The sequence below is a fragment of the Chelon labrosus genome, assembly GCF_963514085.1.
Source record: "Chelon labrosus genome assembly, chromosome: 11".
Taxonomy (NCBI): Eukaryota; Metazoa; Chordata; class Actinopteri; order Mugiliformes; family Mugilidae; genus Chelon; species Chelon labrosus.
The window spans coordinates 18398496-18421805 of NC_140344.1; the positions used below are offsets into that span (position 1 = coordinate 18398496).

Genomic DNA, 23310 nt, shown 5'->3' on the forward strand with positions numbered 1-23310 from the left:
CATAACATTATGACCACCCTTCCCAATATTGTGTAGATCTCATTTGTGCCTCCAAAACAATTGCGACTCATCAGAGAATAGACATGGGGCGTCTGAGGGTGTCCTGTGGTGTCTGGTAACAGGATGTTGTTAGTGGAGGCCTTTGGGTCCAATGGGATGAGGGGAGGGGCCTCTGTGGATCAGGACTGTTCCAGTGCATCCCACAGATACTTGATCAGTTTGGGATCTAGAGAATTTGGAGGCCAGGTCAACACCTTGTGCTGTTTTTCACGTTTTTTTTTTTAGTTGTTCACGAGCTGTTTTTGCTATGGAGTGGGGGGTGCCTGGTCTGGTCTAGGTGGGGGGTACATGTCTAAATATCATCCACGTGAATGCCAGGTCCAAAAGTTTTTCAACAGAACATTGCACTGAAAGTGGTTTTAATGTTGTGACTGATAGGTGGACGATTTTCTCGCTATTGCTCGTGATACAAACGGTTGTTCGGCCTAAACTGACCACAGGACGGGGACCAAGCGTCGCCCACCTTTTATTTACAACTAATCTGGTCCGTTTGTCACGCAAGTCAAATCAACAAAGCCCCACACCGCGCTAGACGCCGAGCCTCCTGAAAACACCGTGGGCCTCCAGACGAGCCATCTGCCGCTCTGTAGTAAAACGACAGGCCCCGCCCCTTTGCTTACATTCTCCAATGTGCCATAGCAACCGGGGCCGAGCCCCCCGTTCCCGCGCAATGTTCCCATCCTTATAAGGCCAGTAGAACGCAGACGCACGGGTACGTCACACGTCGTTTATGTAAATGGTTTGATTGAAGAAAAAGAAAAAAGCCTTCTCCTCCACTCCGAAATGGAGGTGTGGATACGACGCATGCGCACTCCGTTCACAACTATCCAGTCCCGTCCAGAAGCGCAGACATCAACAAGAGAGCGGTTTACTGATGCGGGTTGATTTTCATAATAGTCACAACGTAACGACACGCCGCAAGGACTATTACTTTGTATCAGCTCCACGCAACTTGCAACAAGGTAACGTACGCAGCGGTTTGTGTGTGTTTTGTCGCGTCTTTGGTGGGTTTTAAAGTCTTTAGCTTCGCTTTTGGATTTACAGAAAACAAGCTTCGAGTTGTCTCAGAACAATTGCTCTTTTTTTTAAGGCCTGCTGCATGACCGAGCGGATGGTCAGCTTGAGGTTTGGGTCACCTTAAAAAAAATAAAAAATAAAAGTAACCGAGCAAAGTGGAAGATGAAGTCTAGGTTGTGTTTAAAATTGTGTTAGGACGGGATCCACATGCAAACATGAAGAGCAGAGGGACGACTGTTGTTGTTGTGGTGGGCTGGCTCGGTGCATTTGGCTGTGGGAGGAAATCATCGCATCGCTAATTTAATTCAAATAAAGTCTGTTATACTGCGCGATATGACCACAAACGCACTCTTTTAAAAAGCATTAATGTCCACATTGTGGTTGTAGTGCGCCTGCAGCCTGCTACACGCTTATGTCTGGCTAAATAAGACAAGTTGGAGCTCTCACGCCCACCCGGAGAAGAGATGCGTCTCAGCACGCGGACGCTGCTGTCAACAAAACACCGCCCGCAAACAAAACTGTCCACGAACGCCTCAAGAAACAAGAAAAAAGCGTCAAAATACGTCGTTTATTTAAAGGTACTTGTGTAAAAAAAACGACTTTCTAGGCGCAGTCGCTTTGAACTTCGCGCACATGTAGTTGGAGTGGGGACTGTTGCAGTGACGCGGCTCTGGAATAACAAAGACTAAAGATCAAATTACACGATTATCTCAGGGCAGCGTCCCCTTAAAACTGAAACCGGCGTGTTTTGCTTTCGAAATACTACAATCCCCGGCTCATCTCTTTGGGTAAAGTTAATGTTGCTAAGGGAAAGTCGGGCATCGTCGAGTAAGAGGACGGCCGTCATAAAATGGGTGCGCATGAAGCAGGTCGTGTGGCATGCCATGCTTCCTCGCTGGAAGTGGGCGGTGAAATTGGCCGACTTGCACTTTATCTCTCGATGAAAACACGTGCATTTATCGGTGTCTTCTTTTATTTTAACACGCGGGCGGGTTGCTAGCATGAGCATGAACGCTTTCACGGGGATTTTTTACAGTTTACTTTTGATATTTTATTCTTTTTTGCAGAGAATCGCATCACACCCCCTTCCCCACATTGCCTCCGCCTTTGAAGTGTGTTGCCATGTTGAGTTGCGTCACGTACTGTATTCTGCTGCAGAGATCGTCTGCAGTTTACAGATGAAGCACGCGAAGCTGGAAACCACGAAATGCACAAATTTGCAGATTTAAATTAACGCTAAAGACTTAAATCTGTTTTATAAAACCCTATATGTGTACTAAAGTTGAGCTTTGCTGCTGATTTATGTAGGATTCTTGTAGAAAATATATTTATCTCAGCGATGCACCACCCAAGTTTGACCTCTATAGGACAGCAGTTTTATATTCAAATAAATAATAATTAATATTACAGTGGTTAATACACTAACTTGCCAATTCATTAGGTACACTTGTGAAAATTAATATTTTTTAATATAGCACTAAATCTTAGCATTATGAAGGTTCTGGTATTTATCATGTGTTTAAAATAACTGAGAGAGCTGTTGATTCAGCTGTGTTGTGGGCTAGACTAAATAACAGAAACACATTTATAATTATCAGCACAACAATCTACATCTTTCAAAATGATCGTACTGTTGAATCACAAAATTTTCTTACACCGTTTCAACATAAACTCAACATTATAACAGTCACGAAGAGAGATTTAGTGCAGGACTGCTATGTATTAGAAATATTTTCACTTGTGCACCTAATGTTTTGGCAAGTGAGTGTATCTTGAAATCCGACTGCTCCGATATCTTGCATACGCAGCTATTCTTTTACAGAATATTGCTGTATTTTAATAAATAAATGTGTTCGCATGCGCTAGTTGTAATTTCTACACACCATGCCACGTTGGATCTGTGGAAAGGCTACAGATGCACAATTTTTCCATACAAACAAATATAAAGACAACAAGGTGGATGCTCTGGAGAGGCAGAGTGAAAACCCAGACCTCTGTTTAATAGAGAGTTTACGTCCGAACTCGAAAGAGCTGTTCATTGCAGATCTCTGTGCAACGTGACAGGTTTTTGCAGTATTTTGCAGTGTCCAGATGTGCAAACCTGATTGAGACCTTTCACAAATCCTCAGGGCTGTGGTTGCATCCAGATGTGCATCTACTAAATACTGACTGGAATCGGGTGATTCTCTGTGCATTATTTTACATTATATATTTTTAAGTAATTGTTGTTACTTTGCAGAAATCGGTTTTCACTTTAATAGTTAATTTGTTTTATAAAGTCTTTGTCAATTATATCGACTATGATTCTATTTATAAACATCTGAAGGCGTGAATACTTTTTATAGACGCTGTGCCTAAACTGATGTCTTCAGTTTTTATTTCCAACCGCAGTGCAAAACTTTCATCTCTATCTGATATATCCAGCAGAGTGAGAGGTCTTTGATTTTTTCCCTGTTCTCTGTCTGCTCTCCGTGGCACCGCACTGTCAGAAGACCCCGAGGACTGATGGCAAGAAGAAAAAAAAAAAAACAGTCTGGGGGGCGCGGCTCGCAGTTTTGCCGCAGTTCAGGTCTCCATGTGCTGAGGAGATTAAAATTTGCCTAGCAACATAAACCATAATTCCTCTGCATAATCGCCACGCTAATTGCATTTTCGAGTAATTTCTCGCGGATACTTTTATATATTTTTGCCATTTCCCTCAGAACACAAGCTTATACCTTGTAGTTTGTTTTTAAAGCATCATGAAACATGCAGCGTGGAGCGTGCAGCCTGGAGGCTCGGTCTGAGTGCGTGCTGATGTTATATTTTGGGTTTCCAAAACGTAGCGTGATTCCTGTGAGCGCAGCATGGTGACATTATCTGTCTGACACGCTGTCTGACTGTTGACCTACTTCCCTCATGTGGGTCACAGCGCAGAGATGCTCCTAAACAAAATTGCTACGCGCGAATGTTGTCAGTGCATAAACATTATCTTATTAATTCACAATGATTTATCATATCGCCTCTGATCAATACCAAAGATGTGCGGCTGCAGGAGCGCTGAGGTGCAGACACGACGCACACTGGCGAGCGCATCAGATGTTCGTGATAAGATGATTGTTTCTCCTGTACGCAGATGTTTGGCTTTCACAAGCCGAAGATGTACAGGAGTTTGGACGGCTGCTGCATCTGCCGTGCGAAGTCGTCAAGCTCTCGCTTCACGGACAGTAAGCGCTACGAGAAGGATTTCAGGAGCTGCTTTGGGTGAGAGACACACCTGAACACGTGGTGTTTGCAGAGTAGAGAGCCGGTTGTAGCGTGGAGGCTAGACATACCAGATTAATGTGAATGCATGTCCCCGTGTAATGGTCTGTGCAGACTGAGTGAAACGCGATCTGGAGAAATCTGTAACGCCTGCGTGCTCCTTGTGAAACGGTGGAAAAAGCTTCCTGTGGGAACCAAGAAAAACTGGAACCACGTGAGTTTGGATCGCAGTACAAACATTATGGCGGAGCTGTTCTCACGATAAAACACGTGAAACTGATTTCACATCCCTCATACAGGTCGTAGATGCCAGAGGAGGTCCCAGCCTAAAGATAACTTCAAGGCCCAAGAAGATAAAATCCATCTCCAAGAAAGCCAGGCCAAGTCAGATCAGCAGGCTGCAGAAAGAGCTCAAAAGAAGCAGTGAGTCTGTTGAATTGCTCTTATGTGGAAGTAGTTTCTTCATTTAGTTTGTAACACATAGGTCACCCGTCATGTTTTGTTCTGCCCGTCAGACTCCGATGCTCACAGCACCACCTCCAGTGCTTCTCCAGCTCAGTCTCCCAGCTACAGCAACCTGTCAGACGAGGGCTCTGACACAGAGATCAGCCCCGGGTCCAGCCGCTCCCCTGTCTTCTCTTTTCTGGACTTGACTTACTGGAAAAGGTGAGACGGACTCTTTGCCCTCAATACGTTTTCATTCAGGACTGTATAGGCATGTAAATGCACATCACACACAGGTCTAATCTCTATAGGTCTGCAGTGCCACACCAGTTGAATAAAGATTAATTGTAGTTTACCTTTAGATGATGAACTATAAGCCATTTGAAGTAAAAGACCATTAAGAGGGTGCAATGTCTACATATTTGCTATAATACTACTAAAAAGATGGCATTTATTAACATGCAAAAAGCTTGTGGAGACTTTCTTGAGGTAGATTATTCTTCACAGCAGAATCAGTAAATAAATTCATTAGGTAAGTTAGGGAAAGTGAATCCATTCTAATATAACAGTGCTGCGCTAAATCATAGCTTCAGGTTGTAATAACTGAGAGAGCTGTTGATTCAACTGTGTTTTCATTTTGGTAGCTGTGGTTTGTAGTACTATTGAACTGTATAGTGTTGTACCAACACATGTTTCTATTATTTTAGTCAGTGTGCCAGGCTAAATAACAGAAGCAGTGGACATTATAGCAGCCATGAAGCTAAGATTTAGTGCAGGACTGTTATATTAGAATGGTTTTCTTTTCACTGGTGTACCTAATGAACTGGCAGGTGAGTGTACTTAATATGATACTACAAAATGTAACATGGAGGGCTCACCTTCTGTAAAGGATGTTTAACACACAGTGCCATTTTTTTATTGCCAACTATTTAGTGTTGTATAGTTTTTTTAGCCAGTGTTTTCCTTTTATTATTTAGTGAAAACTTGTAAGTACTTGAAACTTGCTTGAGGCAGGTAATAAAAACACAAGACTTAATTTTCCCAGAGGGAAAAATTTAGTCAGTGGTAGGGCAAAAGGTACAAAAAATATTTACATCTGTTGTACCAAAGTGGTGAATGTTGAATATAAAATATGGACGTGTTCCCTGTTTTGTTCAGGCAAAAGGTGTGCTGTGGAATAATCTACAAGGGGCGCTTTGGGGAGGTGCTCATCGACCCCCATTTGTTCAAACCGTGCTGCCGCAACAAGCAGCGACAGCAGCAGCAGCAGCAGCAACAGCAGCAAGAGGAGGAGGAAGAAGACGAGGAGGAGGAGGAGGAGGACGAGGAGGAAGAGGTGGAGGTGGAGGAGGCCCAAGTGGATGCTGAGAAATCCCAGATGGAGGAGGGAGTGAAGGAGTTACCGAGGTGCGAGGAGACCGCGGAGCCTGCTCAGCTACGTGTTACCGTGACAACGTCTCCAGCCATGAGCGAGGTGGTGGTGAAGGAAGGGTGGTAAAGTCACACATCTCTGAAGAAATCTTGGGGTGCTGTTACGTATTTTTATTTTTTTGTTTGTTTTTTTAATTTTATTTCTAGAGCACTTACAGAAAGTAATTCCCTCAGATTGCCTTCAATCATAAAGCAGCTGAAAATCCTTCAGTCTTCTCCATAATAACGTTGGAGGGTTGTTTATTATGTTGTAACTTATGAACTGTTGTGTTTCCACTTTTTAAATTTGTTTTTTTTTTTATATTTAATATTACCATCGCTCCGATGGACCGTCATCTGTGTTGTTATTGATCTACTTTAGATGCTGGAGCTCTAGTTTGCTGGTACATTTAACAGCCTTTATTCCAAAACAGATCCACTTATTTACAGAAAAAGGTGCTACTTGACATTCATCACTCAACAATTCAGACACAATCTCAGTGTGGATATTCTATGAGCATATATGTAAAGATGATTAAGATAATGGGGCTCGTTTTGCTTCCTTTGTAAAGAGTAGATATCTCTTTTTGTTTAAATGGTGGATATGCCGTTTTGGAATGAAAGACACTTTACTCTCCCGAGCACAGACCTGTACAGTAGCCTGTGTGTTTCTCTGTCTGCTCACAGTGACATCCACTCCTATCAAACCGTTTTTTCTTTAGACCGGATAAGCGTCTCTGTGTTCAAATGTGGGTCCGATTTTAAACAAGGCCTATTCACAGCTTCAACAGCAAATACACCAGCCTTAACGATGTGTTACAGACAGCGCTAGTGTTAATTCTGGATTGGTATTAAGGAACAAAAAGGGACGGTAGCTATATTTATTGTGGCCTCAGCAACACGTAGTGCATTTTGCATGAATGGCAAAACCCACTCATCCAAAAGACCTGATGATCTGATGCATGAGTCTCCTAAAATTGCATGGCCTTATAGAAACTGTAAATTTTATTTTTTATTTTTTTGGATCCGTTTCTCTGAAGTTTTAACTTATTTTTCTATGTAAACAAAAAAATCGAAAAAGGAAAAACAGATGTGTCTTTGCATAATAATACCACACAATACAGCAGCAAAACTCCAAATCGGTCTATAGTCATTCAACAATATCAATATCAGTGATTTCTGTCATTCCTGGGTCAGTGTATGGTAAAATACTTTATACAAGCTGAAATCCTATGCCATTGCCTATTATATACCACAAATGTGTTGTGATATATAGCCTAATATTACTTTATTTATCAAACGAGAAGCCAAAGCACATTGAAATTCACCCTATGTCAAATCAATGCAGGTTTTCTATGGACACTTGTGCTTGTCCGAGGTCATTTGTATGTATGTTAATGGTATTCTAAGAAGAACACTAATATGAAATTTCATACTTGTGATGTTGTAGTTAGGAGCAGAGGGTGTGTTATGTACATAAAGGGTCGGGCGAGCGTTATGGCTCTTATATCGGTTTCGTTATTTATTTATTTTATATTTATTTGTATCCCTGCATCCCTGCTTAGAAGTGCTGTAACTCTTTTCACCATTAGCTTACACGTAGAATGGTTTTATTCATCGGAAAAACGAATGTAATTCTCACGCAGGTTCCGTTTTAACATTGCGTTGAATTACCGGTTGTCAATATTTGTGAAATGTTGTTAAGTATTTATTTACACATCAGCTGAGTTGCGTATGCAACCTAACTTATTCTGTATCATCACTCTGGATCTGTATCATGTAGACTGAAGCGACTGATAGATTGCAACCAAACTGTACGTCTCCCTTTTTACCTTGTAGCTTAAAACAGAATAGTAGAGAACTGAATAGTAGGATACCACAGTAGGACACCTAACTCTAGACTTGCATGTACTGTTGCTATGCATTTACCTAGCTTACAAGTTAGACAAAGCGGTTTTGTATTTTTTATACATCCTGTACTTTTTTTACTTGTCCCCTAATAAAAGTAATTTTGTGAGTTTTCTGGAAATGAGTCTCTAAATGTGTTGTTGAAAGCCAGAAAGAACTTAAAGTGGATGATCCAAATTAAGGGAGGAGAGAGAACGTGACATAAAGTAATTGATTACATTCAAATGTATTTAATGCTGCTTATATTATTAATGCAGTGTAATTTTTTTTCTTTCATTTATCTAGTCAATTTATTCATTCAGTGTTGTATACATTCAGGGGGAGCAGTTTACTCAAGGCACCCCAGCAATGGACATTGGTTGATGTGACCTTACCTTCCCAAAGCTGCTTTGGGATGATATTTTAGAATGGTAGAACTTAATGCCACTTCTATTTACATTTAATCTCCCTAGGAGGAAATTCAAGGTGACACAGAACTAATACAATAAGATGATAAGAAAATACCAGAATCTATATATATATATATATATATATATGCTAAGAAATAACAATAGCAACAAAAATAATAATATTGTACTTCTGCAGCATCTTTGTTATCTGTATAATAAATACGACCACATGTGATATGTATACATGTGGATTTGTTCAGTATCCACTGTAAATTGTGCAACTGCTGCAGTAAGGACAGTCAAAAAGAGTAATACAGAGTCTATAAACAGCACATGTCCTCTTTGTGTCACTATTTTATACTGAAATACGGAAAGGTAGATAATTCTGCTGATCGTTATCATTATCATAAATTTCTGAATCTGAAAAACAATTATGATGAAGTTTTTGACTGTAACTCTGTTCAAAATCGTGCTTTAAGGTGTTTTCTTGGTGTGCATAAATACGCAGCAAAGGTAGCTGTTAATGGGGATGCAGGATGGGATCCATGTATTGTAAAACAAAGGTGTGAAATGGTGCGATTGTGGAACCGTCTTGTCAGTCTGCCAGAGGAAAGGGTAACTAGGAAAATTTTTAATTGGGACAGAGCAAGGCATCACCCCTGGTCTAGAGAGATTTCAATAATATTGTCTGCGTCTGACTTACATATAAAGTTTCAAAATAATTTACAATGTAATATAAATATTGTCAGACAAAGATTGGTAAGTAAATATGAAGAGCAATGGAAACAGGATATATGGAAGAAGCCAAAACTTAGAAATTATGTTCAGTTTAAGAATGATTATGTTACAGAACCTTATATTTCCTTTAATCTAAAGAGAAGGCAGAGGTCCCTCTGTGCTCAATTGAGAACTAGTACTTTACCTCTGGCAGTGGAAGTGGGTCGATTTAAAGGTACACCTGAACATTTACGTTTATGTGAATTCTGTGACCTCCAAGTGGTTGAAGATGAATTTCATTTTGTTTTTTACTGTCCCTTATACTGTGACCTAAGGATCTCACTTTTTGAATCAATTCAGTTAAAAAACCCTGATATATTTTGGCAATATGAAGGAGAGATTTTGTGCTGGCTGTTTGAAAATGATGTTTTTGCTTTGGCCAAATTTATAGAAAAGGCCTGGTATTTAAGACAAAGTATTCTGTATCCAGTTTAACAAGCTTTTTTATTTTTGTATTTATTTTTAGTGGTGTTATGTTGGGTATCTCTGTGTACGTGGCTATCTGGAGACTATTGTGTAAATTATTGCTTCAGTGTCTAATAAGCCCATGTGGGCTGGGTACCATGGTGTTTGACACTTAAATAAACTTAATCAATCAATCAATCAAATATAAAAACATCTGAAAACGCTAAAGATTATTAAGATTATTAAGATTTATAGATGATTTAAAAATAAATTGAGAGTTCAATGTGTTGTTTTGCTTGTAAACTTATCAGTAGACATACTGTACGTTTGGACACCACAATTATACAGTAGGTGGCGGCATGCATCATTAAAGTCGGTTTGCCGTCCCCGAATAAAGACAAAGAAGAAGAAAAACGGCACCCTATGACCGGAAGTTAAAAAAAATACGGAAGTGCTTTGTTTTTGTTTTATAGCCAGCTGTCAGATGTAGTTTTAATCTGTAATCTGGACAGCCAAAAGTAAACGAACGACCACCGTGGGACCTGAGGCAGGTAATATGAATGTTATTGATTGGTTTGTTATTGTAGCTTGCAGGCTAATGGTTCGTCCAGCTGCTAACAGGGAAGTCCAGTGAAGTTAAGCACTGGTTCAAGATGCTGCAATAAATGACCACGAAGAAAGGGAACAGCTCGAGTTTGGCTGCAGGAATAGAAGTGTTAATTAAAGGAGACTAGTTATTGTAAATATCGTGCCGACCGTGTCCGTGTCTTTCATCTTTACGCTGATTTTATAGGCTGGTGAATTCAGTGCTCATGTTGTTGGCATTTGGGACTATTGTACTGCACACAGATTGGTAAATTAAGTTTGTATTTGCAGCTTTTTCGTCCTGCTCGTCATCATGGAGGAGCCCACAGCATCTGGTGTTTTCTGTAACAGGATGCTGAGCATGGTTAACTCTGAGGATGTCAATGCCATCATCCAGGCTCAGAGACACATGTGAGGGTCATACTGTCATTAGTCTCTCTTGTTTGATTCATCTGTCTCTTCTTCATCTGCCGACACGTGTTTTATTCATTTTAGAATTGAAGGTAGTTGTTTCTGTGCTTAATTATCGTGACAAACAGGCTCGACCGCTTTGAGAAAACCAACGAGATGCTGATCAACTTCAACGGGCTGTCTAATGTGCGACTCCAGCAGATGAACGAGCGATTCATGCTCCACACACGCACCCTTGTGGAGATGAAAAAAGATCTGGACAGCATCTTCAGAAGGATTAGGTAACTAGCCACTAGTCCGACCCCCAGTCCAAGCATACATGTGCTCACACAACCTCTAATTATCCTCCTCCTCTGCTTCTCCAGGACACTGAAAGGAAAGATTGCTAAGCAGTACCCAGAAGCTTTCAGCAGTGAGTAAGCACCATTTTATAGCCAAAGTAACTTCCTAAAACCTAAATAGCATGTCTAAAACATCTCTTTTTTTCCTGCCAGATATCCATGAGGCACCCGTACTGGAGGATGACGACGATGAGTTTGACCCAGTTCCCCAAAGTGTTGCAACAATAACTACAGCCACCTCAGAGCAGAGCACAGAGTCGTGTGACACAAGTCCAGATGTTATCTCACCGACTGTGAGCAGATGTTCAGAAGACCTCTCTCAAGAGCCACCTGACACGCCTACCTCTGATGTCCTTGAGATAGGCGTCCTACGAGACGAAGGTCCAGACTCTGTACCTGCGGAGTAAAGCGGACAGTTTGTAAATGGAGCTCTGTCACTTGAAACTGAGCTTCAGTCTTAAAATAATTTTAACAGGAGTCATGTTGTATATTTAAGTGTGTGTAATATTTGCAGATATTAATAAGTTGATGTTATCTGTGGCTCTGAACTGTCTATTAGGACGCTGGGTTTATTTGTTGGCATGTTTACTTGTCCTTTGCCTGCACAGCACTAAAATAATGCAGAAGATACTTGAAGTTGTGTAATATTTCACTAGATATAGCTATATTAGTGACAGGAAACCTGAGCAAAAAGCCTTCACTGGAAGCATATTTTATTCTTGTTTTTAAAAGATGCACAGCTGAATGAGGGAAGAAGTTTCTCTCAATGTCTTCATTATTAAAAGAGACAAAAGTTGGTGTTCTCAACCTCAACGCCTTTCAAACAAATTGTATTATGTAGTGTATTTTCCCCTGAGGTGAAAACAAATATGAGAAGTGTGACTGTGTTTTGAAAAATGTTTTTGCCTCAAGTATATGAACAATATATTTGACAGCTAGTGTCCCTTCAATTAAAAACAAACATCTGTGTCCTTTGATTCCCCCAATATGCTTTTTAAGTCCTGAAACTTAAAGTACTCAATATGAAATCAATATTTGATACATAAATAAAAAACATTAAATGGTAAAACAAAACTTAAGAGAATGTTTAGGCCTTTAAAAATGAAGAAAACATAGATTTGAGGTTGAAATATTTATGGGGTTTGTGATCAATTTTAATTTTAAGTTGGGGATATGCAAGAAAAAAATATGGTGACATGCTGAGGGCTAGTTTGGTTTTGTTCAACTGAACATTTAATATAGATCCTCTAAGACTTACTGGTGATATAACGTGTATATACACAGAGGACCTTCATCTCATAATCCCTTTTTGGAGGAATTTAATAATCTAGTAGAGGTTAATATGCCTTATACTATTTATTATCTACAGTATATGTTCATAATATCACATTTAAGGTAATATAACTCTCTCTTTTTAAAAAATAAATGAAAATGTCTCAAAATAATTGCCTATAATTATATTAATAGTAAAGGTCATATATGTAAAACAAATTTGGTCATAAATTAATATAACCTCTGAGCAATATTAATGGGAAATTAGCTAGCACATATGATAGTATATTTACATTATAAAAGCATTATTTATTTTTTAAACTATATTATTAAATACCCGGAACATGGAGAAGCGGGAGCTACCGTTAGAGGGCACTGACTTCATTCAGAGCAGTTATTCCAGACCTGTCCCAGACAATAGGGGTTAAACGACACATTGTCTAATTTAAAACACGTTCAAAATTACGTATTTTTGACGAGTTTGTTCATAAGCACATTAACCGTGGACAATAACGCTGTTTGGTCGATTAATTTAACGTTAAACCGTGTGTGTGTAGTTGCGTTTTTAGCCGGTTTCAGCCGGCTAGGCTAGCTGGCTAGCTAGCAGTTTGCTAGGCTAACGCTAGCCTCGGTAGCTGTCACGCTCGACGTCATCACAGACGTATGACTGGACGTTAAAGCCCAACGGTCGCTCTGCTGGCTAGCAAGCTAGCTGTCTAAAAACATTCACTTTATGAGTGGGTTACCTGCAGATACACGTCTGCTGCTGGTCCTAAGATGAGGAGACTGACCAAAAAGAAGGCTCTGACTCTGGTCAAAGAGTTGGACGCCTTTCCTAAAGTTCCCGAGAGTTACGTGGAGTCCACAGCCAGCGGTGGGACAGGTACATATAGCATTTACAGAGACAGCTGTAGCCTTCAGTTGTTGTTCACACTGTTTAATATTAAATAATAATAATAAAAAAAACTCTGTCCAGTGTCTCTGATAGCCTTCACTCTCATGGCTGTCCTGGCCTTCCTGGAATTCTTTGTGTACAGAAGCACATGGATGAAGTATGAATATGAGGTGGACAGAGACTACAGCAGGTAAAAGCTAAACCTGGGATTTCTCTCCATAAAATAACACTTCCGTGTCCTGATTACACATGTGCTTCCCTTCCAGTAAGCTGAGGATAAATGTGGACATCACAGTAGCTATGAGGTGTCAATGTAAGTACATAGATTTAGGTTTTATGTGTATTTCAGCTCTAGAAAAAAAAAAAAAAAGGTTTTTAACCTTCATGCATGGTTGATTACAGATATAGGTGCGGATGTCCTGGACCTGGCAGAGACCATGGTTTCTTCTGATGGCTTAAAATATGAACCAGTGAGTTTGAGATTATTCAGTGATCAAATGAAGACTTAAAACCTCTGTATCCTTGTCTGACAGTTTTTTTTATTTTCTCCACATTTTAGGTTCATTTCGAGCTCCCGCCACAGCAAAGATTATGGCACATGTAAGATTCAAATAAACTTGTCGTACTTGTTATTGTCTAGTGTTATTTAAATGTATGTCTAAGTCCCTAAAGGACGCTGGACATATTTCCTGCCTAATCAGTAAACTCATTAAGAACTGCTTTTGTATAGTTGTTGTAATGTACTTTCTTTCTGTCAGGACTCTTCTGCACATCCAGGAGCGTCTGAGAGTGGAGCACTCTCTGCAGGATGTGCTCTTCAAGGCTGCATTAAAAGCAGCTCCTCCCGCTGAGACTCGAAGGTATGAGACCCATAGTATCATCTAGTTTGTGTTGTTGTTGTTGTTGTGATTACACTGATGCACCAGGAAGTGATGTTATTTTTTTTCTCCACAGTGAGGACAGCACCACTTCGCTCACCGCCTGCAGGGTACATGGACATATGTACGTCAACAAGGTGGCGGGAAATTTCCACATCACAGTTGGAAAGTACGTACCCACGTCCAGACCACATTATGAGTTTCTGAGCCTAAACTGAATAAAAACATAGGAAATGCTTCCTCACGTCATCCTAATGTACAAAAGTGAAGCCACTATATTACAGATGGGAGCTGAAGATGTGCTTTTAGCTTTTAGCTTGTTACAGGGAGTATGCCTTCTCCATTCTCTGGTTGTAAATAGTGTTATCTCTGTGCAAGATGGCAGCTCGGCTTTCTGAGATATTTCCAGGGAGATGTCATGTCGTCATTCTCTATATACAGTCTGTTATATAAGTTCTGACCTTTTCATTCCTGCACAGGTCCATCCCACACCCCAGAGGTCATGCACATCTAGCTGCTCTAGTCAGTCACGACAGTGAGTTTATTATCTTTTTGACTCTTTGGGGCCTTGCCAACAGTTGTCGCATTGAACAGCACAGTTTTGACTGTGGTGTACTCTCTTGATCGTGATTTTGTTTTGATTTGTTGTTGTGTTACAGGTTATAACTTTTCTCACCGCATTGACCACCTCTCCTTTGGAGAAGCGATCCCTGGACTTATCAGCCCTCTGGACGGCACGGAGAAAATCGCTCCTGATTGTACGTTGTGGGTCGTCAGACATTATTACATTAATATAAATTCCTTCTCTTGATTTTCTTTTTTGATTGACGTCTCTCTCCAGCTAACCACATGTTCCAGTACTTCATCACCATCGTGCCCACCAAGCTGAACACCTACAAAATCTCCGCAGACACACATCAGTACTCTGTCACTGAACGGGTAGGTCTTCACTTTGTGTGTTTTGTCAAGTTGACTCCGCATCAGTGTGTTGAATGTGTTTTTGTGTTTGCCTCGCTGTTGTGCAGGAGCGAGCGATAAACCATGCTGCAGGCAGCCATGGAGTCTCGGGGATCTTTATGAAATACGATATCAGCTCGCTGATGGTCAAAGTCACTGAGCAGCACATGCCTCTGTGGCAGTTTCTCATCAGACTCTGCGGCATCATTGGAGGCATTTTCTCCACCACAGGTAGATACGCCGTCTGTCAGAAACACCTATAACTGCCCAAACATGATGGAGTAACTGACATGTTTGAATTTTAAAGGGCTTTAAAGGGTAGAGACTCATTTTTAAACTGTGTTAAACAGCTTGGAAAAATACCATATCCTTGCTTTATGTAATATTCATGCGTATTTCTGGGTTTTAAAATGCAGGCTGCCACTTTGACTCATCGTCATCCTCTATAGAAAAGGAGCACTTAACATACTTAACAACATAAACCAAGCGATTTTCACTAAAATGCAATATTTAATAAAGTTTCTCTGTTGCAGGCATAATTCATGGTATGGTCGGATTCTTCGTTGATATAATTTGCTGTCGTTTCCAAATGGGAGTCTACAGACCTCTTAATGTAAGTGCAAACATGAATATAAACTAGACAGAGTAAATTTTTTTCCTTATCGTTAATATTTTTCCTCTGCTCTCAGAACGATCCGGATCTGGATGTGCAGAAAAACACTGAAGCTCTGGTTCCTACAGAAGATTTGACTCAGTGATGAGACGACACCAGCAACGAGACGCTGGGGGAAATGTTTACATGCTGTGATAAAATGTGCTTTGTTGAGAAATGTGTAATATTTTTAGCATTTTTAAAAAAAAATATTTTTATGAAGTTGGGTGTAAGATTCAAATGCGACCTCATCTATCTTGGAAGGATTGTAATCAGTGCCTCCACTAATTATCTGTGACAGTCACTGGAAAGCAGAAGTTGATTACACTAAATGCGATGGTGCATACAGACAGATTAGTTTCACATTTTAATGTGGAACAACTTCAACATTTGAGAAAATTCTTTGTTTAGTTTGACCTCCAGAAACAAGACGCCTGAACCAATGAAAAACATAACCTGTGAAGGTGTGTCCAGGCCTTCAACGGGGAAATGTGTGAGGGTTTTGTTGATGTGTGTGAATGATTGTTGAACAATGAGGCTGATGTGTTCATTAAAATCCACTTTCAACTTGGCATTGATTCATTGTCAGTGTTTAGCTCGGTCTCTGGTCTCACCAAAGGAAGTTTTTTAAAAAACTAATCAGTTAATCAAATCATTGAGAGTAATCCCAGAGCCCAATGTGATGTGGTAGATTTGATAAAACCGCAGCATACACTGATCAGCCATAACATTATGTGTAGGGCCAAAGCAGCCCTGAACTGGCACAGACTTGAGTTGACCTCTGGAAGATGTGCTGTGGTATCTGGTACCATGACTGGTACCTCAAACCTGACCGAAGCAGTTCTAATCATTATTGTACATTGGGGTGTACAATAATGATTAGGTAGGTGGTGTGTGTCCCAGATTGTTGTCCAAAGTGTCACACTTTTACTCCACCAGCTCACCTTTTGTTCATTCCCCAAGTCAGACCAAATCACATTCTTCCATTGGTCTGTGGTCCTGCTCTGATGCTCACATGTCCATAATAAACGCTTACAGCAGTAGACAGGTAAGCATGGACAACCTGACAGGTCTGTCTTTTGCTGGTTTACCACTTATTCTTTCTTAATGCTTCCTACATTAACTTTGAGGACAAAATGTTCACTTGCAGTCAAATAAATCACACCCACTGTTGGGTGCCATGAAATGGTCAGTGCTCACCTGTCATAATGTTATGGCTGATAAGTGTAATTACCCAAAAACACACAATTTAGAGTTGGCACAGGCAAACATTGATAACTGAAGACCTGACAGTATTTACCTTTTATGGCTAAAAGAAACAACCAGACGTTAATTAAATAAACGTTTTCAGCTCGAGTCTCATTTTCAGTAAGAATCTCTAGAGAAGAATATTTTACACCATGTCAAGAGTTTATTTGACAGTATTTCAGAATATCTTTCAGTAAACAAGTTTTTTGTTTTTTAGCAAAATGTAATATATCAGTACTGTCGCATTTCATAAAAATAGTTGTTCACGTCTTTGAAACTACAGTATCAATGATACAGTAAACCATATTTGTAGGAATACAGCTGTACAAGGTGAATAGTACACAATTAACACTACACAGTTATACTTGATCTCAATGGGGGTTTATGAACGTGCCATCCTTCACAAGTTCCAATACATAGATTTTTTTTTTGTTTCTGTATATAAAATCAGTCACAGCAGGCAGGGGGGGCGGCCTGGATGGAGACAAGAGGGCTGGATGACGTACTCCTTCAGCTTTTCTGAGCTTTGACGTTGGTACAAACAGTAAACACATTTCTACAGCCTAACGGCATGTCGTCATGCTCCTCGCTACTAGGTTAACCAGTTCATCGTATCAGTTCGGTCAGCTTAAAAACATCCAGACAACGTTTTACTTGCGGATCGAGGTCGGTCCTGGCGATGCTCGATCCTCACGGTCTTACCAGTGTCCCAGTCTGCAGAAGCGTCGCTTTGCTGAAAGCACATTACCAGCAGTTTACAAGTACAACTCAGATGTGCCATCATGCTGCATTCAGTCAAATTGTCACAAAGCGTTGTGATTATTATTTTTTTAAACTCATCTGGTCCTCCAGTGCTCAAAGGAGCTCTAGTGATTCATTTTTAATTAAGAGCGTAAATGTCGCTGAGAACAAAAGGATAATATCAAAATGGAGGAATGCAGGAGGAGAGTGTCTCAGTCTGATAGCAGCATGCCTCGACCTCCGCCAGAGACAACATTTTGTGATTAAACACACGTTTTCAAAGCATTTGTGTCTCACGGATCATCTAAAACCTTGGGTTCAGAGGCAGTGAGTACTGTCACTGCATGTAACGACAGAAACTCACGTTGTCTTTACAGAACAAAGTCCAGAAACAGTGGTCCACTTTGACGCAACCCTGTCTCGATAAACACTCCTGGAGGACTCGTAAGAAGAGGATGTGATGCTACAGGCTACGTTTGTCCCTTTTAAAACACTCGGGACAAGGGCAGTCATTGACATTGATGAGCTGTACAGCAGAGTGCATCAAGATATATATACTGCTCGGCGTTAATGTCCGAAGAAAAACATCTTCCACAGCTCAGCGGTTTGCTGACGCGTGTGCACGGTAACCAATATCTGTTTTGCATTCAGTTCCCAAAATGAATCCCAACGGCTCTGCATTAGTTTGAGTAAGGCACTCCGCCCCACCTCATAACCATCGGCCTCCTCTTCCCCGCACCGATGCCCCCTCTCCCACAGTGATGTGGTACATGTAGCACAGTAAAAGGCATAGAAATGGGAAATAGAGACGGGACAAAACTTTGAGCTTTAAATGAATACAACACGGCTTATAATTCAGCACGATGACTGCATGGTGGATCAAGTTGTGTACATAACTCAGGAGAGTATCACGAGTTCTTACTAAGCCGACTGGTTTCAGTCACTCAAAAAGTTCATGAAAAAAAGATCCTTTTAGTCTCACATGAGCGCCGACTGGTCAGTCCTCTACTTTTAAAGGACATGTGAGTCCTTGTCTGATGCCTTGGTGGTTTGTATCCATGCACACACCACCACCATCGCCGCCGCCGCCGCCGCCTCCCTCAGCAGTCTGGGTTTGGTGACTGGCACAGTCTTTGATATGTAGTTATAGACGAGGCCATGGAAATATTGATCCTAAAATACGATCCTGGGTTTCTTCTCTCTTTTTTCTTTTCTTTTTTTTTTTCTTTACAATGTATTAAACTACAACACTGCCTCAAAAACACCTAGAGGTTTGTTTTTGAGTTAACCAAATGTACATATTTTCACATCTTTACATTAACAGTATATGATATATTGGTAGGCGTGTGAGATCTAACATATGTCGGGTTAACCAGGCGGCCGTCTGGGTCAGCGTCAGCGTCACTGCTTCCATCTGACAGAGTGGAAGTCCATTCTTCCCGCTGCACAGAGAAAATAGAGCAAAAGACATCTGTCTCTCTCTCTCTGTCTCGGCCACGTTGCACTAACCAATCTGAGCCACACTCGGTGGAGCGGTTAAAGGTACACGTTGAAAGCACAGCTCCACACACAGTCAGACTTTGTGGCTCCGGCTCCGATCAGAACGTCAGCGGTCGCGTTTCCATCAGGTTTATACTGTATGTTACAATAGCTGTGAAAGTTTCTCTGCTCTTTAAGGTGGTGGGTGTAATAATCATCTCATAACAACAAATTAAACATAAAATATGATGGGGAAGGATACGGGGCGGAAGGAGAGGGCAAGAGACATGTACTGGGTCTCTCAAGTGTCCTATGGTGAAATCAATGAGGAACCGTACAGTGTGAGCTGGTCCAATCCAGCTAGATCCATTCTACCTGCTGACCGTGGAGGTCCAGGACCTCAGGGTGCCTGGCAGTTTGTCAGACCCGGGGATGTTCCAGGGCCCCGGGGAGGCAGCTGCACTCCTCGCCGGAGGATCTTCCATGGTTTTGGAGGGGCAGCAGAGCCCACCGTGGCCACTGGCCCTCTCATCTTCTCTGGAGAACAGGCCTCTGGACACGAGTCTCTCCTGGAGGCCGACGTGTCCATCTCCACTGCCCAGAGAGGCTCCATTCAAATTCACACTCACATATGGGTCCCAGGGCCAGACAGTGCTCATTACCTGTGCATGCAGGCCCTTTCTCTCACAGCAGGGGGAGCAAGTGTCCCTCTGCCTGTCTCTTCTTTCAATGGATCTTCCCACAACAGCTTTGGGAGGCAAAGCCCGAGGCTGTCTGTCACCCGGTCCACAGTCAACTTCTGCAGACCCCTGAGGGGTTCCCTGCCCTCTGATGATGCATTTCTGCTCGGTGGACCTGCCACCTGTAGCCCCTCTAATGGAGCTGTGGTCTGTCAGCAGTGGAGCTTTGTCTGCCATGCACACTGTGGCCTCTAGAGGGAGCTGATGAGGGGAGTCTGGGGCTGAGGCTGGATGGGATGAAAGCAATGGATTCAGGTGAGGTTCCAGGGTCACTTCCTGCAGGGCAGAGTGGGCTGTAGAAAGGGAATCCCAGGGGCCGGCACAGTCTGTCAAGAAAGAAGAAAACACATTCAAGTATTCTGATGTGAAAGAGGTGGACAGTCAGCATGCACATGCGCACAGAAGTAGAAAATCAGAAGAGCAGTCTCATTTAATATCAAGTAAACTTACATGCACATATGTATGAGCAGCACAATTGTGTTGCGCTGGTTTTCATTCAGTGCCTGAAGATAATTACCATATTTGTAGCTGTGTGACAGACTGATCCTGAGCAGCTCAGAGCACACGGGGTTCTAACGGTCTACTTCACAGCACTCTTCAGGATGATACAATTTCATCTGGAGGGTCACTTCAGACCATATTGCTCTTTTCATACGACACACATAGATACACACACGACTACTATTCTCCCATGCATGAAGTCATCACACACACACACACAAACGCATGCCCATAGAGCAACATGTACAGACGACACAGATTCATCAGTATGGAAATAGAGACATGCAGTTTTTCACAAACCGTGTCTTTAGAGTGGCCCATTAGGAAGAAATAGGGGGAGCTTAGTGTGTCACCTTTCATGCACATGGAGAGGTTGGAAGGTACCATTCCTGAGGGAAGGCAAGTAGAAGCCTATACCAATCATTAGACTTAAAGCAGGGGGTTACGACACATGGAGGCTAGAGAGTAGGTTGTTAATGTTTTGTATTTTGTCATAGATTTACACATAAACACAAGTTTTATTTCAGGTGACTGTAGAGTGAGGAGCGAAAGGCATAAAGGTATTGATGCATGTTAATAAGTTAAACGAGAAAAACATGAAGCATTTGGAGAAAAAGGTTGTTCTGGTAATGAAACATTAATGTCTCTGGTTTGAGAAAGCCATTAAATCAGAGACCAAAGAAAGTGTCAGACACACAGTGTGTGCCAGTAAAACCCACCATATTCTGGCACCTGTCCTGTGCCTCTCTTTAGCAGCAGCCTGACCCGCCTGCCTCCCGCCTTGATGAGTTCAATAGCGCGAGCGTGAGTCATGTCCCGAGTGCTGTCCCCGTTAATCTCTATGATCTGATCCCCCACCTGCAGGAGACACACGGAGGACAGGGTCGATTTCTGTCAAGCTCTGTTTGTACATGGAACGGTAACTTTTCCACACAACCAGTCTCCTGCTCCTGAGAACTTCCACCGAGCAACTGGGGAATAAGGGCCATTAAGAGACTTGTTCATGTCTACAGGAGCTGTGTAGGGTGAGCAGAGGGTCACTCAGTCACTGTGTTCACATGCATTTATACTTCAGGCAAATAGTCATGTCCTCTTCAATTTAAATTCAGCCTGCATGTTGTTGTGATATGTGAAATGGATAAAGGGGCACATCGTGACTGTATTAATCTCATTCTACATTTCTTCAACGAAACAACAACAATTTCTCACCAACAGTAACTGAAATCTCCCGAAAAAGTGTTTTTCACTTTGTCATCGTATTCAACATCTCACCCTCATCCTTCCGTTTCGTATGGCAGGGCCGTCCTCTGCAAGACGCAGCACAAATAGATCCATCTTGTACTCTCTGCCCCCGCGGATGCTGAAGCCGAAACCCTTTGCGCTTTTCTCCAGCTCCACTGTGAAGTAATCGTAGTCCTGCCGAACAAGTGTGGACAATTTTTTACAAAGACCCGCAGCAAACACAACAGATGGAAAAACTTTGTCAAAAGACAATAATTATGATTTGCTTATTTGAAATATGTTACACACCTGCAGAGAAATGAAGGATGTACGGTCAACATAAGCAGACAGTTCTTGGTCTAGCTCTACCTGTGGTCTGAAGTCAGCAGGGATCCCCAGAGGGAACTGAGCAGCTGCAGGGTGCTGTCTAAAGTCCAGCAGACCGGGCGGGTGCCGGTAGTCCAGTGTTGGTGGCTGACGATAATCAGTCACTGGTGGGTGGCGATAGTCTACTGGAGGCTGCCGGTAGTCAGTGAACGGTGGATGGCGGAAGTCAGGTTTGACATCCTGCCTTGCTTTTACCTCTGACCTGTGAGGAGAAGAAAAATCTGCCAAATCAGAGGTGCTAGGATAAAAGAAGATGGAGGTGTCCAGCTGTACACGAGACGATATGCGTGGGTCTTCTCTCAAAGAATGAACTGTGTCCCAAATGATGTATATTTATTGATAAAATAAAACTTGAGCTCAGCTTGCCATGTGAGGGAGGACAGATCTGAAAGAGGATTAATGTGAGCAGGCTCAACACGAAAAAAAAAAAAACCTGTTAATATCAGGCTCTGTTTTGAAACATTTATCAAGTTCCCAGTTGTAAAATGTCCATAAATCCACAGCTCTGGGAGTGCTGCTCTCAACGTCTACATCTGAGACTCTCATGCACACACACACACTCACGTCCATGCATGCACTCACACTTCCATAGTTTTGACAAGGAGCAGGGTCTGATTGCTGGGCTCCTGAATTATAGAGAAGATACACTGAGGTAAATTATTCACTCAAACTGTAGGAGCTAAGTGGCGTTACGCAACAAAGTCGAAATCAGCCTGAGACCGAGAGTCAGCCTGGGATAAAAATTGTCTGCAGTCACCGGTTTTCTTCTGAATTTACTGGTATGCAACAAGAGTACAGTGCACTTCTATACAGTTTGATATCTGACACACATGAAAACACCAAACAAGAGCATCCCTCTTAGTGTGGTCTTACCTGCCGTCATGGAGGTAGAGCTGTGGAGGGAGGCCAGATGCCTGGGTGACCGGGCTCTGCTGGGTTCCAGCTGGTGCAGGCTGGGAGGCTGCTGGTGCAGGAGGACCGGTCATGGTTTGGTTTGTCTGAGCTGGTGTCTGGCCAGGTTGGACAGGTGCTTGACCTGGCTGGGTGGCCGTCTGGCCTTGCTGAGGAGCCATTTGGCCAGACTGGGTGCCACCTTGGTTTGGCTGGGCTACAGGGCTGGGCTGGGTCTGCGGGCTGTGTTTCTGGGTCATGGGGCTCTGCTTCTCTGAGCTGGGCCCTGAATGGGAGCCTGTGGTGGACCAGAGGATGAGACAAGATTTCACTTGAGTATCAGAATTAGCTTTGACTGAGGGGTTTGGTTTAGATAAAACATTTTTTGATGAGAAATCTTCAGAATTATCTGCTCTATTTGAGGACGATTGCCTTGTAACCTTAATTTCTAAGGATAA

At 42.0% G+C, this 23310-nt stretch overlaps 4 protein-coding genes across 4 annotated transcripts in view; 3 read left to right on the forward strand and 1 right to left on the reverse strand.

Moving 5' to 3' along the window:
- The first annotated feature begins 764 nt into the window (after positions 1 to 764).
- Positions 765 to 8298, forward strand: LOC311495737 (SIN3-HDAC complex-associated factor-like). The gene is made up of 6 exons (XM_084555301.1): positions 765 to 1022; positions 4193 to 4320; positions 4435 to 4534; positions 4620 to 4743; positions 4836 to 4986; positions 5923 to 8298. Exons 2-6 carry the CDS (start codon positions 4193 to 4195, stop codon positions 6260 to 6262), a joined length of 843 nt encoding a protein of 280 aa, XP_084411427.1. The 5' UTR covers positions 765 to 1022; the 3' UTR covers positions 6263 to 8298.
- Positions 8299 to 9995: 1697 nt separating this feature from the next.
- Positions 9996 to 11968, forward strand: kxd1 (KxDL motif containing 1). Its single transcript, XM_084554682.1, has 5 exons — positions 9996 to 10204; positions 10530 to 10649; positions 10778 to 10930; positions 11015 to 11061; positions 11144 to 11968. Exons 2-5 carry the CDS (start codon positions 10552 to 10554, stop codon positions 11395 to 11397), a joined length of 552 nt encoding a protein of 183 aa, XP_084410808.1. The 5' UTR covers positions 9996 to 10204; positions 10530 to 10551; the 3' UTR covers positions 11398 to 11968.
- Positions 11969 to 12608: 640 nt separating this feature from the next.
- On the forward strand, positions 12609 to 16216 carry LOC311495988 (endoplasmic reticulum-Golgi intermediate compartment protein 2-like). The gene is made up of 13 exons (XM_084555696.1): positions 12609 to 13145; positions 13239 to 13347; positions 13424 to 13470; positions 13560 to 13627; positions 13717 to 13757; positions 13916 to 14017; positions 14112 to 14204; positions 14515 to 14570; positions 14695 to 14793; positions 14877 to 14974; positions 15061 to 15223; positions 15526 to 15605; positions 15682 to 16216. Exons 1-13 carry the CDS (start codon positions 13040 to 13042, stop codon positions 15748 to 15750), a joined length of 1131 nt encoding a protein of 376 aa, XP_084411822.1. The 5' UTR covers positions 12609 to 13039; the 3' UTR covers positions 15751 to 16216.
- Positions 16217 to 17042: 826 nt separating this feature from the next.
- Positions 17043 to 23310, reverse strand: part of magi2b (membrane associated guanylate kinase, WW and PDZ domain containing 2b) — a 74893-nt gene continuing 68625 nt past the window's right edge. Inside the window, exons 18-22 of the mRNA XM_084555695.1 lie at positions 22835 to 23150; positions 21884 to 22163; positions 21626 to 21769; positions 21073 to 21211; positions 17043 to 20178 (exon numbers count right to left, since the gene is read on the reverse strand). Coding sequence (XP_084411821.1) covers positions 19484 to 20178; positions 21073 to 21211; positions 21626 to 21769; positions 21884 to 22163; positions 22835 to 23150 — 1574 coding nt within the window. The 3' untranslated portion in view covers positions 17043 to 19483. The remainder of the gene's footprint in view (positions 20179 to 21072; positions 21212 to 21625; positions 21770 to 21883; positions 22164 to 22834; positions 23151 to 23310) is intronic.